General features: G+C 39.0%; 1 protein-coding gene across 1 annotated transcript; it reads right to left on the bottom strand.

Moving 5' to 3' along the window:
• Positions 1–5629: 5629 nt before the first annotated feature.
• Positions 5630–15939, bottom strand: map1lc3a (microtubule-associated protein 1 light chain 3 alpha). The gene is made up of 4 exons (XM_083668866.1): positions 15754–15939; positions 11202–11257; positions 10253–10359; positions 5630–7304 (listed from the first exon to the last, which is right to left on the bottom strand). The coding sequence occupies exons 1-4, from the start codon at positions 15791–15793 to the stop codon at positions 7142–7144; spliced, it is 366 nt and encodes a 121-aa protein (XP_083524992.1). The 5' UTR covers positions 15794–15939; the 3' UTR covers positions 5630–7141.
• Positions 15940–16935: the final 996 nt, after the last annotated feature.

Raw genomic sequence — 16935 nt, 5'->3', positions numbered from 1 at the left:
TGTGTAGAGTGAAAAGTAAAAAGCCGACAACACCTTGTATGACACCACTCATGGTTGAAGCTCTCTTGATTCATGTTCTAGAAGTGTTGCTGAGTAGATTTGTAGCAAAATCAGGTTTGGCCAACTATTTGTGTACATTCCATATGTGCCCTATGCAGTCCATCAGGGTAATTAAGATATTAGAAAAATTACAAACCCTTCAAAACACGAATAATACACTGAGAGGATGAAATGTTTAGTTTCAGAGATAAGTTAAATATAATGTTTCGTTCCTTTATCCATATTTCTATTTCTAAATGCTAAAACAAGTTTGAAGTGGGTGCTATTATTTTTGAAGAAATCCTCATTTACATTCACCTGAGGTAGGTGAGCGTAGTTCCACTATTGTTGTTCACAGAACACAGATCATGCCAAGCCATATAGGCTACAGCAGCTGCCTGAGTGTGTGCACGCTCAATCAAGAAATGTTTTAAAAAAAATTGTATTTGAATGAATCTGTAGTAGTATATATTTTGTATCCCTTATTTTTCCCAGGTAAGAGGGGATGAATGAGCCAATTGAAAGTAGGGGATAATATTATGAGGGGCAGATGGAGAGTTTAGCCAGTACACCGACATTAACACACCTACTCTTACAATAAGTGCCATGGGATCTTTAACAACTCAGGACCTCAGTTTAATGTCTCATCCAAAGGACAGCATCGGGTCCAGCCTCGGGTCCCTAAACCACTTCCAGCTGTTTTTGGTACCCCTATCCAAGGATTGACAAAGGCATACCTTGCTTAGCTTCCCAGACAAGCCAGCAGAGGGATGCAGGGTGGTGTAGCTGTTGGCATATACAATATTAGCCTATCATAATTAATCTAAAATATTCTGAACCAAACAGGTTCAACAAAAATTGCATAACTGTAAAACACAAGTGCCAAAAATAAACATTTAAGCTATTATCTCTTGTTTTCGGTCAGGCCACATGTTACGATACTGATGACCCATTTCATTTGTGAAATACAGACTGATTGTCAGTTCACCTGTTGTGTGATGAGAGGTACATGTATGGAGTAGAGATTCACTATGGCAGAACTGGCTATATGATAATTATTAAAATAATTTAAATTAAATTAAATAATTCAAATGGTTTAAGCAATCGAGAAACTGCAATATGGTTTTGATTCGGTGGGAAATATTCCCTGCTGTATTCTGTTTTATACAACAGATTTACCCTGTACCAAATGTTACTATGGGTTGTCATGTATATTGGTGTACATGTGTTGGTATGCATATGTTGATGAGGCTTCGTTTTTTATCATGAGTAGAGAGAATGTTACTTGAGGTTCTTTTTCCCCTCCCTCAGGGCTGGTCTCTGGTGCCCTCTACTGATTTTTGGACTAAAATCAAGCTTGATCCAACTTTGTTTTTATAAACAATTCTAAATTAGCTCAGTTGTACAACATACCTCAGACATTATTCAGTTTATTTTCTAGACTTAATTTTTGCATTAATTACAAGTTTACATATCTGCTATTCAGATTTGATATCCACATGTTAAACCCACATCTCTCATTGACATAAATGAATGATTCTGAGAAAGTCAGCATCAAGCACACCCATGGTCTATTGTAAGCTGCAGCCCTGTAAGTCATTACTGAGCCATTTAACACCAGAATATTCAATAGTAGCATAGGAGGAGAGTTCTCTCTAAAGCAAGCATCATTGTAGATAGATATGAAAGTGAGATAGGCTAGTCTTATTATGGTAGAGGATTACATTTAAAGAAAAAAATCTAATTTAAAGATGTTTTGGTTGGTTGGTTGGAATAATGGTTAGTTGGTTGGTTGGTTGGATGGGTAAATGAATAGATAGATAGATAGATAGATAGATAGATAGATAGATAGATAGATAGATAGATAGATAATTTTTTAATAAGATTTTAATAATTTTCTCTTGATCCTGACAAACTCCCCAGTAACTAACTAACTAACTAACTAACTAACTAACTAACTAACTAACCCTAACCCTAACGATGACCCATAACATGATGCAGCTACCACTATTCTTCACACGAGGGATGGTGTGGAAACTGCATTGCATGTGCAGTTTCTTTGCTGTATCACTTGAATTCATTGTTGCCAACACAATTATGGATATGAGATTGTTATTTCCCTTAAGGGATTATTTTTGGCCACTTGGTTATAGACCAATTTTGTGTGACTGAGATGCTGTTGTCCCTCGACTGTGCTTTTTCCTCTTCGCCATTCAACTTTGTAGACTTTTGTAAGTCTCCCCAGGCCTCAGGGTAGCATTCCTGAGCAGTTTTGTTCCTCTCCATTTGCTCAGTTTGTAATGACAACCTGATCTACACAGTGTGTAATTGATTCCTATGCAAATCAGAGGCCCTATAAAAACAAAGACATTAAATCCAAAATCACATTATCAACTATTATCCTTGCATTAAGATTCCTGTCCACTCTTTCCTCATCCTGTGACTCTCTCTGTCCACTGACCACAAGGCCAGCACAATCCTCTCCACGCACTCCTTGGCTGTCTGAAACCCTGCAAGCTTGTAGATTAGGGCTCCAGGCAGCTGAAAGGAAATGGGAAAAAAACAGCCTCCCAGATTACCTAAAACCGTATCTCCCTCTCCTCCTCAACTACACCTCCTCTGCATCAGCTGCTAAAGCTTTTTACTCCTCTGCCTCTGACCCAAGGAAACTGTTCTCCACATTTTCCTCACTCCTCAACCCACCATACTCCTCCTCCCTCCTCCCTGTCTGCAGATGACTGTCACCGACTTTGAAAAGAAGGTTGGATTGTTTGGATGTCAGCCCACTACCTCAAGCTCAGCCTTAACAAGCTGTTCTTCCTCCCTGCCCTCTCCAAGACTTCACCATCACAGTCAAGAACTCCACTGGGACCTCCTCCCAGACAGCTAAGAATTTTGGGGTGATCCTTGACAACCACTTGTCCTGTGCGACGAACATCACAGGGACTCTTGCACTCCTGTAGATTCTTCTTCTACAACATCCGAAGGATACGTCCATTCCTCATGAGAGAAGCTGCACAACTCTTGGTCCAGGCACTTGTGATCACCCGCCTTGACTACTGCAACGCACTCTTGGCCGGGCTCAGACCTCATCTCAGCTCATCGAGGATGAGTCACTAATTATCTTCCGCCGTAGACTGAAGACCCATCCGTGTCCCTCCTAAAGACCTCTTCATCTCCCACTACCCCTCTGTACAGTTCCTCTACTGTTAATAAAACATTTGACAAAGAATCGTTCCTTTTTCTAGCATTCTGACTGCCAATGGCACCTTGTCCTAGCATAGATTTTTGCTTATGTTGACTGATGTATAGATGATTCACTTACTTTAGACAAATGTACTTGTAAGTCGCTTTGGATAAAAGCGTCTGCTAAATGTCAAAATGTAAATGTAAAATGCAAACAGGGATGAGCTAATGGCGGCCATTAGTACATTTTGGGAAAAGAAGCTGACGTTGTGAAGAGCGGCCTGCAACAAGTACATTGATCACTTATAGAAAGTTCTGCCAGTGGTCATCGAACTGGAAGGTGGTGCATCCTGAATGTGATCAAGAATGTCCTGTGTTACAGTTTACAACCTCTATCTTGTGCATATGATTAATAAACTTTCACTTGACTTGACTCCTTATATGACTGTTATTATAGCCCTCATATACTTTTAATTCCAAATATTAACACATACTGCCCAATCTGCTCAAATACATTTCAATAAAATTAGCGAGGGAGGTGAGCGGATTGTAGCGTATTTGGCATTCACAATCGTTTGCCATTAACAAACAAAAGCGTGACAATTTATCGAGTCCAGTGTTTTTCAACCTTTTTTGAGCCACGGCACATTTTTTACATTGGAAGAATCTTGCGGCACACCACCAACCAAAAATGTTACAAAATGACACTCTGTAGCCTGATACAGTATATATAATTACAATATTAGTCTCTAATGGCATCTCCATCCACAAAACGCACATTGGCCAAGAGCTGAGAATGTCCACTAATATCCGTAGACTCATCAAGTTGCAACGCAAATTTCCTACTGATGCGTATCTTTCCCAAAACATGACTTTCGATGTCTGTAGACATGTCATCAATACGCCTGGCAATTGTGTTATCTGAGAGCTGGACTTTAGCTATGTCTTTAACCGCGTCAGGGCCGAGCATCTCGTTGACAATGGCTTTGCAGGCAGGTAGTATTAATGTCTCTGCCACAGAGTGGGACTTTTTTGATTTAGCTACGAGTTCAGCAACTAGGTAACTAGCTTTGAGGGCTTTCTCATTTACCTTTGTGGTTTTTCTCATAAAAGTTGCCTGTTTCTCTGTGATTTCACGCCGGCGAACAAAATAGTCCATCGGCTTGTTTTGAAGCGACGGGTGTTTCGTTTGGAGATGGCGTTTAAGCTTGCTTGGCACCATGGCGCTGTTGGACAGCTTCTCGCCACACACCAAGCATAATGGAGTCGGGGTCGTCTCATCCCCGGTGAAAGTAAATCCGAACGAAAGATAGCTTTCGCTGTATTGCCTCGAGCTCACCGTCTTTGCTTTCTTTTTACCACCACTCATACTAGGGCCTTCACCTGGGTCAGAATCTTGTCCAGGGCCCAGTTCGGAGTTTGCATTTTTCCATTTTAAAAACTTCTCTATCACTGTCAACCACGACCTGTCGCATGCGTCACTAATTCTCTTGTCTCTATGCAGGAAAGAGGCAATTACCTACCTGCTGCCACCCGGACGAATATTACATTACTCTGCCAGTCACTATATTACAGCACAGACACTCGACAATGGCATATTATTTGCAGATAATAATTAATAAATGTTAATTAAAAAAAAGTGAAATTTGATAATTTCTCACGGCACACTAGTGTGCCGCGGCACAGCGGTTGGGAAACGCTGATAGTCACTGGAGAAATAAAATTCCAATGATCCCACTCCTCCCATCAAAGAGTAAAGTTCTTAATTTAACAAATTCCTTTAGTTCATAGAAGATTCACATGCAAACATTGTTATCATTAAAAATGTTGAACGCATGGCGACTGTATGAATTTTCCGACAGATCCACTGCATAAACTTCCAGCTGATTTAGCCTCACGTCATTGATCAGATATCAGCTTCGGATTTGGCAGAGCCTATTGTGACGCTTAATGATAACAACCAATACAGAATAGCACTAACCACTATGTTATTCTATTGTCAAAAAACACCAGAATTGCTTGTTTAACAGATTATCGGCTACATTTTTGCTGACTTGTGTTTATTCATGTTTGACTGCGCTAAAACATTTCCAAATTTCTCTGTGCTGTGAGAGAATGCGTGATATGCAATTCATGAGCTGCTATAATAAACTTGATTTTGCCAATCTACTGTACATGTATCCGATAAGGCAAACCATTTTCTTTTCAAACATCCATCACAGTAGTGGCTTTCAGCAGCACTTCATACCGCGTATATGGTGCGGTGGCGGCGGTTTTGAAGTGCAGCGGCGGTGTGCCGGGATTAAGCCCCTGCCAGCTGTAAATTATTTGTACTTTCTCTTAAGTCTAAAGGTATGAAATAAAAGAGTAGTTAAGAAGAAATGTCTTCTTAAGAACCATTTGTGAATGCAGGCCCAGAATTTTTAATGAACACACTGTAGGAATAATTGCTTATGATGGTTTATATGCACACAATTGTGTTCAAACATACACACAAATACATTAATATCAGTTTTTGGTTTGGAAACAAATCTAAAAAGACATTTTAAATAAACTTCAAATAATTATAACTACTGTGTAAATCAATATATAGAAAAAAATGTTTAAGAAAAACATGCAAGGTATGTAGTGCATCACAAACCATTTTTCCTTAGTATTTTTGACCAAAGGCAGACATATATAAGGAACAGTATTCTAAAGAAGAGAATGACAGTTACAAAAAGAATAGAATATTATACAGTAATTACTTTCTAAATGTAGCGCTGATTTCTTACATTTGTAATAATTTAGATGTGCAAAGAAGCGTATTTATTTACTACATTATATATCAGTTGTTGCTACTCGGTTCTAAGCACTATATCACAACACACATCCCCACCACCTGTTTACATGTTCAGCTGGCTCTGGGAACCAGAAGCAATCAGCTAGACCAAACTGATGTCTCCATTCAAACTAAAACTACTGGCTGAGTCTGATTCATTAGCCTATACATGAAGAGGGTTTGTGAGAGGAACAAACACAATGCAAAACAGTAAAGCCATCATTCTAACAGATTATTGTACGGGGCTGATAATGGTTCATGGTAGGGCAGTTCTGTTTGGGACAAATATGTGTAGTTGTTTTGTCAGTGTTAGAGCATGTAGGATTAGAACATTGGTTGTCTTCCTGTTTACGTCTTGATCTAAATGTTGGGGGGAAACTCAAAACGAGATACATAACCGGTGGTTCAGGCAATAATATCTAAAACCATATTTCAGATGTTTTTACAAAACTCAGACTGTGAATAAAAGCCTAAAAACAACAGTATGTGAAAAACCTATTTACAAGGACTAACCGACATATTGTTACTCTTTCCAAACAATGGTAAAACTATAAAATAACATAGGGGCCCTGACCATTAAAATAAAGAACAAACCTATTGCTGCCAACTTTGACAGGGGATGATCACGGGATAGTCACTTGTTAAACCAGGTTTGCGCTCCAATTCTCAACCCTCATGAAATGTGCACTTGTACACTCCCCCTCATATGGTGGAAACTCTCCAGCAATGCTTCCAAAACAGCAATCCAAAACTAGCATCCAAGTGTATCCAATACTTTAAAATGCATGCTGGTTTAACCAGTGATCAACCAGCGATCATCCCCCTGTCAAAGTTGGCAGCAATTGGCTCCTAATGCTCTGTACCATGCTACCTTATCTTACAACCAGGGAGGTTTTTGAAACCGCAGGCAAGGGGGACATTGCACATGACATTCCTGTATGAAGACATACTAGTGTCATGAGAAGACACAGTTACAAAGTGTTCTGTTTAATGACCTTTAAGGGGAGGTCTCTGTGTACCCTCAACCGCTATCTCTTTTCCCTCTCTCCCTACTATCTCTTATCTCCAGCCTCTCTCCCCACTCCTCCCTCCTCTTTAGCAGCCGAAGGTCTCCTGGGAGGCGTAGACCATGTATAGGAAGCCATCCTCGTCGCGCTCCTGCTCGTAGATCTCTGAGATGGGTGTTGAGACGCTCACCATGCTGTGCTGGTTGACCAGGAGGAAGAAGGCCTGTGTTGGGTTGAGCTGCAGCCGGCGCCTGGAAGGCAAAGATATGGTCACAACTAAGGTTGAGGTACTAAAGGAAATGGGTACATTTCCATGTGAATTTATGGTAATGTTGTTTGGTACGGTTATTTGCACTAGGGTTGGGCGATATCCAATATTATGTAAAAAAAAAAAAAAAAAATAATAATAATAATTAAAAAGACGATATAGGATATCATTCATTGCTGAAGTATTGTGGAGACATGCCAGCGAGAGCAAACATGACTGAACTGCAACGCATAGAGTGAATGGCTGGTGATGTTTTCACTGCTAGATGTGCTTTGCCTTGCAAAACGGCAGACATTGCACTTGTAATTTTCAGTACATTTACAGACTATTTTCTGAGATGATCAAGGAGACAGTTTTTTATTATAAGCTACATATATTTTTTCTCAACACATTTTCATTTGTTGGCAATGTCAGTTCTTGCACATTTTTGAAAACAACTTTGGTAGTCGATCAGGCAAATGAAGGGCATTACTAAATAGTTACCCAATCCAAAACTTGTGTTACCCTCTTGTGACCTTGAGTATGCCAATCACGTTATTTTAAACTGAGAGACAAGGAAGTAAACAGACACTCGGCGCAGAGAAGTATGAAACATCTTCACTCAGTGTCAGTGGCAGAATAACCATCATGAACAAGTGTAATACCATCAGGTATGGGGTTTGAACGTAGGATTGATGCAACTAGCTAATTAAATCTGCTAGTAGTACCTGGCTAGGTTAAAATCTGCAGAAGCTATGGCTATCTTCAATATTCCATCAATGTGAAAATATTTGTTTTATTCTTAGTACATGTAGAACTAGAACCTTGGGTGCAGTTTCATCACTGATGTCGTCTGTCTGTGCTTGCATCTGTACCACATTAATGAGACAAAATGATAGGGGGGAAAGAGAGAAGATGATGTGTCATATTATTCCATGTCTTAATCTCAAAAGTGATTGCTGTTATTGTAATATTACACTTCACTTTTTCATAACTGTACGTATGTGGGGTCCGAGGCTCCCCTACTGTGGCTGCTGTGGGGATTGACTCCTACAGCACAAAGTCATCCCACGGGTGGTCTTCACATTATTCGATTCCTGATTGCAATACCTCATTGTGAACCTGAAGTCCTCTACTTCCATACTACTATGAAATAATCTTCCGATCGCAATTTATACACAATTCTTTCAAGTTTACAATGAGGTATTGCAATCGGGAATCGAATAACATTAAGATCTAGTAGGATGACATTGTGCCATAGAAGTCAATCCCGTGTCTTTTTAGTCTACTGGGACAATAATTGATTGATTGGTGCTTGGCTGATTCTTATCATAAACTGCTACTGTACTTGAAAGGATACTTGGAATAAACATATAATCCCATCCAGGGATGTAGTAGTAAAAAGAAAACAGGTGGTCAAACTCCATGGATTGAATAGGTTGGAAACCCCTAATGCAAATGACATACCTAGCATAAAAGGTGGATAAACCCTATTCACCGAACAGAATTTACTTACACTCATTGCACTAGCATCACTGATTCCATCGTTAAAGATGAAAATTGTGCATGCGCATTGTGTGGTTTAAGTAAAGTTGAGTAAACCAAGATGAGACACACAAATAAACCAGTTAAGTTATTTCTTTGAACATTCAAGAGTATGCACATCATTTAGAAACTATAGCCTCAGCCCTTAGGATATAGGTTCTCCGTTCATTTCTCTGATCATTACCATTACAATGTTTGACAATATAAACAGGGTTGAACAAAGCCACTTACACCGCGACCATGACATTTAATAATTCAAGTGCACCCCAAAACTTTTATCAAAAGATTTATCATGTAACAAACAGAAGGGCTACCGGCAACTGTATGTGCATTCCATGCTACCACGTTACATTGTGTACTTCTTCGTTCTGGTTTGGGGAACACTATTGGTTGCACAACACATGTTCTTGGCCTTCTAGAAATAATATAGAAATAATCACCAGGGACAATAACATGGGTCTGGCCCATGCTCTAATATTCAAGGGTAGAAACTCTTGTCTATATCCTGCAGACATGTTTCAACATCACTCAGATGAGACCCAAAGGCATTAATCGTAAGTCTGCAATGCGCTTATGGGGAAGTGTATTGAAAAAGTAAGCAAGAGTTTGAAAACAGATCCACAGTGCCCCCCTCAGCCTAAACAACATTTGGGTGTTGTGTACTTTATACACCCAGGAAACAGACATGATGATTCCAAGTAAAAAAGTGATGCAAGTAAGTCAGAACTCCACATATAGCATTTTAGTTGGCAGCAGTCAGATTGCATTCTATCATTAGCTAAAGAGAGGGATCAAATACAAACATTATGTGACTGCTGACATTCTGTACTTTTGTTTTTACATAATTTGATCCAAAACACAATTTGCTGGAGTATAGAGCCAACATTAAATCTACATACAATAGTATTAAAAGATAACCAGCCCGACAGTGGATAACAAGGTGTGTTTTGGTTCTCTCAGTCTCTCCATCGTGATAACAGGGTGTATTTTGGCACTGGACAAGTTGAAGAGTGTGTCCAGAAGTCTTCTGAGGACATCACAATCTCCCTACTTTAAACCTCTTTGTGACACACACTCCAGGCAGGTAAACACTTCTGTTATCACAATAACAGTGTTACTTATTTGATCTCCCCATTATTGGGCACAAAGGTTACAAGTGTGATGCAGCCAAGTGACTCAACGATATACTCCCTCTCCTATACTGGCCCTGACTCATCCTGTTAGCTGGCCTGTGAGTAACTGACTGCTCCACATGTGATTGTCAACCCGCTGAGGGCTTTTAGCTTTGGGCGTGACATGCGCAACACCACTTCCAGGTCCAAATATAAAATGAGTTTAATTTGGATCCCTAGTGAGCTACATCATGTCATCAAAACCAAACCCCATGAAATGACTCAATAATCTTACCGTATAATCTTCACAAGCTCACTCATGTTGACATGATCGGGGACAAGAAACTTTGTCTTGTCCAACACAGGCAGCTGCTTCTCTCCCTTATACCGCTCAATGATCACCTGGGGGGGGGGGGGGGGGGGTACACACATCTTCATACAGCCATCATCATTCTCCTAGGGGGGTACACACATCTTCATACAGCCCATCATCATTCTCCTAGGGAGGTACACACATCTTCATACAGCCATCATCATTCTCCTAGGGGGTACACACATCTTCATACAGCCCATCATCACTTCATCATCTTTCCAATACTAAAATTAAGCTGATTCTTCTCTATTATGTTTGAGCATGGTGGATCCAACTTACTACACAGAGAAGGGTCCCATGGCGGCGATGATTGTAGTAAATAAAGCCATTGGAAAGGGTAAATATAGGTTACCATGTGACTTTGATCCCAGAGGTGTCATAACATACTACGGTGATGTCAACTTGACATTTAACGTGACATAAGAAAATGTAATGACGTGTATGAATGTTTATTCAAGCTTTTTATTAACATTTATATCAGGTGTCATGTAGTACATATATAGATGTTAAGCCTAACTTATGCATACCTCTTCAAATGTATTCCAGATTGTATCACATACTCCTTGTAACAAAATTCACTTTTGCTCATATGACATTCTGCCTAATCAACACAGATAAAAGACTTGTAGCCTTGTCTATACTGTTGGCAATGGTCTGTCAGCAAACCTGAGCCACTCTCCCATTAGCAGTAGAAATGTCTGGCTGTGGTGTGCACTGTATCAAGTGAGGCTCTTACTGTAATCACTTGAGTGGTGCCTTAAAACAGCTTTCAGGGATTCCTTGAGGAGAGGCAATCTAATTCTCTCCACAGACCAATGAGAACCAAGCCAAAACAGGGTCACACATCAGATATCAGACGCCAATAACTTACTGGGATTTTGTTGGGGTGCTGGTCTCGGATTTGCTGCACCTCTTTGCAACGATCAGCTGCAGATAAAGAGAAACAATCAATTTGTTATCTTTCATTGACAAAATGAGTTTTCATCAATTAACAAATAATGTCTTTTTGGGGAATTTTGTTGAGAATGATTTCAGATTGATTGTCACCGATTGTGAACTTGGATTACATTACAAATTCTAACAAAATATACTGTTGAATGGGGAGTTTGAAGGGTGATAATACAGTCAAAGTGTCAGTGTGTTGTGTTTCATTGTGTTGCTAAAACCCTTTCAAAGGGAATGCACTCTTGCATTGTGACCTATTTTTTCATCTGTGGTGAGACTCACGCTCTGATGGATTTGAGGAGCAACAATGAAAGCTCCTTTTGTTCTACAATCTAGATATTATTTGGTTGTTTCAACCGTAGAGGATATAAAGGTTTAAATAAATCAAATGAACAATGATGAGTGATAAAAGTTACTAATCATTGATTATCATCTTTTGATCCATCTCCGCTATTTGCGGTGCTGATGAGGTTAACATCATTTGGTTTAGCCTCTAACTTCCTCCCTCATGTCATTATTCCTGATTCATTTATGGTTTTTTATCATCATGAAGGTCAAGGTCCTGGGGGCTGTAAAAGCAGAGCAGCTGAGTTGCTAACCAGAATAGGACGCAAGGAGGTCTCCCATCAGGGCTGAGACTTCCAGAACATAAAACGCTCTTATCCTGTTTTATTATTCTGTATCGCTGGGAGTGTCGCTGGGATGTAAACATGTACAACATATGTAATAAATTCACTCTTTGGAATACTCTTCCAAACCACATCAAACAATCCAGCATGCTCTCCTCCTTCAAACCATCCCTCCATCTTTTTAAACTTGTTTTTAACTATTTGTATTGTTGTTTATACTGACTGTGCTTTTGTTTTACGTTTTATTTATCTATCTATCTATCTATTCTTGTTCTCTCCATGGAATGCAGTGTCTGAGTACTGTGAAAAGCGCTATACAATATAAATGCATTATTATTATTGTTTGTATTCAGTATTCAGAGCATGTCATTGAGAGAGGAATGGCCATGCAGGCCACTGAAGCTTGGTTACTCACATAGCCGCTGGCTACACTAACTGTCCCCTAACATAGTAGATTTCCTGCCTTATCTTCATTAATTTGTTTGTCAGAATAGAACAATAATGTAAATCAATAAAAACAACACAGTCATTCACCCTAATTTGCCCATGGACAACTACCCAAAGTAAACACTACAATCACAATCGTGACTTGCAAAATTGTTAGCATGTTAGCGGCTAAATTGCAGTAACTTCCTTGGAATAGAAGTTTGGGTAACGGCCTGAGTATAACCCACAGCTGTCACAGCACAGCAGCAGTGTTGTTGTTGTTGTGAAGGGGGAGCTATTCTGCCCCCCTACATTGAGAGCCCTTCCCCCGAGGAGTTAAGTTAGCATAAGTTGAAGTTATGTATCTAGGCAATATTAAATGTGATCTATGAGATAATTGGTATGTTCAGACTGTTGATTAGTTTGTACACCCTGTATTGACTTTTCATTTCATTGTTTTACTTAAAGACGAGTACATGAATGCACCTGTAATAAGGGAACATTTATTAACAAGGGGTAGCTTATTATATGAAAATATAAAAGATGTAAAATAAAAATGTTATTGTTCTCTTTTTCTTTGAGTTTTGACTTGACATTATGCAAGAATGCAATGTGCTAATTCTGATCTCTGCCTTTTCCAAATAAAAAGATCATTTAAAAAATACAAGAAATGACAACAGTTGAGTATGTTCAACAGCTGAACATGGTCTATTTCAGGGCACCAAAAGTAACAGGACAATTGGCTTGACAGGTGTTTCTGGTAAGTCTGGGGTATTCCGTCACATCATTTGTGCAGGCATAAAGGAGCTGTCAATGTTGAGTATTAATTCTAGGCTTTGCATTTGCCTTTGGAGTCTGCTATTGTTGTCTGTCAACAAAGAGGTATCAATGAAAGTCAAGGAAGCCATTATTAGGCTGAAAAATTCCCAAACCATCAGAAACAGAAGCCTTAGGCTTGCTAAAATCAAGTTTAGAACATCATTAAAAAAGGTGGGCTCAGAAATGGCAAGAGGGAGAGATTTCTACAGTGGACAACTGATGAATGCTCACCATAATTTAGAAAACTTTGCAGGAAGTAGGCATGAATGTGTCAGAGACTACCATCAGCAGAATATGTCACCAGCTGAACTACAGAGGCTTCACTGCAATGTGAAAACCACTAGTTCTCCAGAAAAAAATGGGCAGGTTACAGTTTGCTAAAAAGTACCTAAAAAGACTGAAAAGGGGACTTGTGGACAGATAAGACGAATATTATCATGTACCAGTGATTGCAAGTGGAAAGTTTGGAGAAAAATGGATCTGCCCAAGATTACTGAATACCACCTCATCTGTGAAACATGGTACTGCCATAGCAACTAGGGACTTTTTCAGGGCCAAAAAAGTTCTTGACTAGCCAGTACTTTTGGTGCCCTGAAATATGGGGACTATGCATAAAAAGTGTTGTCATTTCTAAATGGTGAAAACAATACGTACACAAATACCATGACTCAATGACAGACAAATGCTTTATGATAGTTCAGGAATTCAGCTCAATTTATAATTTATATTTGGCTAGAGCATAAGTTCTCTTAATAGTCGGCTGTGGCAACGTAAAACGTAGCTTAAGTTATCCCCTCCAAAGCAAAACGCCACGTAGTCACTTACTTCCGCTCGTACTGATGATGGATATAGGGTTGGAGATAGAGCCAGAAGCGCTGTCTTTTAGCCTACTCACTTGGTGGTTGTGGTTACTGTGGTTTGTGTACTGTATTGTATTACTCGGCTGATGAAAAAACGGCTTAAAATCTGCATCAACTACTAGTGAGCAGCTTTAGGAATTGAATAAACAAGCCGTTAAATGGTTATTTCTGGGTATTTTTTTTGTAAAAATGGGAAAAACTATTCTCCCAAGGTACAGTAGCCGACTGAAACTCAGATGAATGCCTTATTTTTAAGATGGGTTCATCTAAAGGTTGGAACTAAAAATAGAATTAATAATTCATTGACCAAAAGACCATTATAAGCATTTGTTTATATTACATGTACCTTACAAGGTACAACTAGTGTACAGTAAACATGTTGCCTCCCACGAACGATGGAGAAACATGTGAATGAAGCAAGATGGTTATTCATAAACGTTTTACTATGACACTCTGATTATCTCTGTTTACAGTGCTGCGTCCCTGTTGCACACAGGGAGGGCTTTTCTCTTGGTGTGATCACCTTCTGTGACCAATGAGAAAAATAATTTGGCGGCCATTAGGCTACTATCGTACTAACTCTGTATTGATATCAGATGTCTTTACTTCAAACGCAAATTTCACCAATAGGCTAAGACAAAATATTTGCACAGCCAATATTTCCATCAGTCTTGCTTCTTACAGTTTTGCATTGATTTCTCCAAATATGATTCCCAAATTCATTAGATTTATGCAAATTATTTGGTTACAAATGCAACTTATAATTATATAATTCAAGGTTATCAACGCTGGTTTCCGTACTGATATAGGCCACGTTTCGTTATTAAATTATGCTGCATAAGAGACTTCACTCAAAATATTATTCCTAAATTTGTTAGGCTATATGCCTACAGTTGCATTTGTAGCCAGACTGAAGTAACCTGTAGTGCTTATTTGATTCATAATTAGCCTTGCTTCTTAGAGCTTTGCGTTGATTTCTCAAAATATTATTCCCAAATGTGTTAGGCTATATGCCTACTGCATTAGGTTACACTCCTAGCTCTCCACGTTGCACCCTATTATGATGTAATTAATGACGTCCCTCAAAACTCTTAAACAATCTCTACGACAAGATATATCTTTCACCGTAGTTTCGTCAAAATTGGGCCAATCGGTGTAATTTCGTAAATGTCTCGTCTGCACGGCAAGACCCATCATTCACACAATTTTCATAAAAATTGTCCCAGTGGTGTCGGAGAAAAAGCTTGTGACAAACGAACAGACAAAGACCAAATCATAGTCCCCTCTCCGATGTCATCAACCCTTCCTAATATATCGATTTTTGCCCGTTTCAGAACGAGGTCCCTCTATTAATTATTGTTGACATTAACGATTTATTTGATTAGGGACCCTGGCCCGGCAATTGTTTTTCGTTGTGTAATCAGTCCTCTTTAATAACATATTTAATAACAGCTAGTGTTATAAGATTATTATTGCAATTGGGTAGCCGGCCAGCTAACGATAGCTGCCCAATAAAGTTTAGGCCTATGCTATGTCTGACGATGTCGACTGTCTATACTTTTTGCCTCTCTTAATTCACAGAATTGAATTTCAGACAATCGTTTATACTGACCTAACATAAGCTACATTGAAATATTATTTAAATCGTGTTGCCATGTCACGTTGCCACGACTGTAGCTAGCTAAACACCAAAGTGCCGTCCTACTACTTGGCTAACGAGTTAGCTAGCTAGCTAAATACTTACCGAATGTCCTTCTTTGTTTGAAAGGTCTGTCGGATGGCATCACTGTAGATAATGTTTTAACAGTATACAGGGTATAATGTACTTATGTCGTAAGTTGATTTATTTGTTACAGCGTCCTCATCAAGATCTGCTCTGCCTTACTAGACTAACTAGCTAGCTAGTCAGCACCAACTGTTTAGGACACAGTGCAAATGAACTAAAGCAATGACGTCACTCACACGATTCACGGTACGTTCGTTTGGATCTCGGGAACTCTTAGCTCCCAGTTGGTGAAGTACATGACTCTGATATGAATGCATTCGAGTGCTTTTGAAGTGGAAACAACTCTTCAACCAATTAGATTTAGTTTGCAATTCATAATGACCGTTAACAAACTACAAACATACATTACACTTACACGTGTGATTGTTAACTATTAAATATGTTGAAACAGAGTGTTGTACAGAAAGATGAATACTGTTGACATTTTTACCATTTACTGTCGAAATCAGCGTGTTTTCTAACGAGAAGGTAATGGTGCGTTAGGCAGCTGTAGGAAACTCGGAGATAGTTTGTTATGATCGAACATTTTAAGTTTAAAATCCAAGTTAAAATAATAGATATTTCAAACCAATGTCAAAATCCTTATAATCTGAGATATGTTCTTTTGATATGTCCTTATGATCCAACCTTTTTTTCAAACAGGTAACCCTGTTTCATGGTTCTGATGAGTTTCGATGGCATTATCGTCAGTGAGGAGACAGATTTGCGCTTGGGTAATTTTATTCAGGAGTTCTGAAAGTTCTATAGCAGTTGTAGTAACAATGGGGCTCTCGGAATGTTGGTCTAAATCAACATTCCACCATGTAGAATGATAAGAGTTTTTGAGTTACAAAAAGATAGATAAGAGATAGATAAGAGATAGATTATAGATAGATAAGAGATGGGTAGATAAAAGGTTAGATATATGAGAGAAAGTTAGAGAGATGGAAAGATAGATAGATGACAGAAGGTTAGATAGATAGATAGATAGATAGATAGATAGATAGATAGATAGATAGATAGATAGATAAAGAGGATGGATATATGAGAGAGGGTAAGTATAGATAGATAAACATGTGGAGGTTATTCAGAATGGGTTAGAAGGTTAGTTAGATAGAATGTTGTAAGGTTGGGTAGTTCAGTGGAGAGTTTTTGGAGTTA

This window comes from Argentina silus (assembly GCF_951799395.1).
Source record: "Argentina silus genome assembly, chromosome: 4".
In the NCBI taxonomy this organism is placed as follows: domain Eukaryota; kingdom Metazoa; phylum Chordata; class Actinopteri; order Argentiniformes; family Argentinidae; genus Argentina; species Argentina silus.
The sequence above is the reverse complement of the archived record's forward strand: the minus strand, read 5'-3'. Positions and strand labels throughout refer to the sequence as shown.

Coding starts and splice junctions, on each gene's coding strand:
- map1lc3a (XM_083668866.1), bottom strand. CDS start 15,793: ATGCCATCCGACAGACCTTTCAAACAAAGAAGGACATTCG. Junction 11,258..15,753: donor CAAACAAAGAAGGACATTCG/GTAAGTATTTAG, acceptor CTTTATCTGCAG/CTGATCGTTGCAAAGAGGTG. Junction 10,360..11,201: donor AGCACCCCAACAAAATCCCA/GTAAGTTATTGG, acceptor CCCCCCCCCCAG/GTGATCATTGAGCGGTATAA.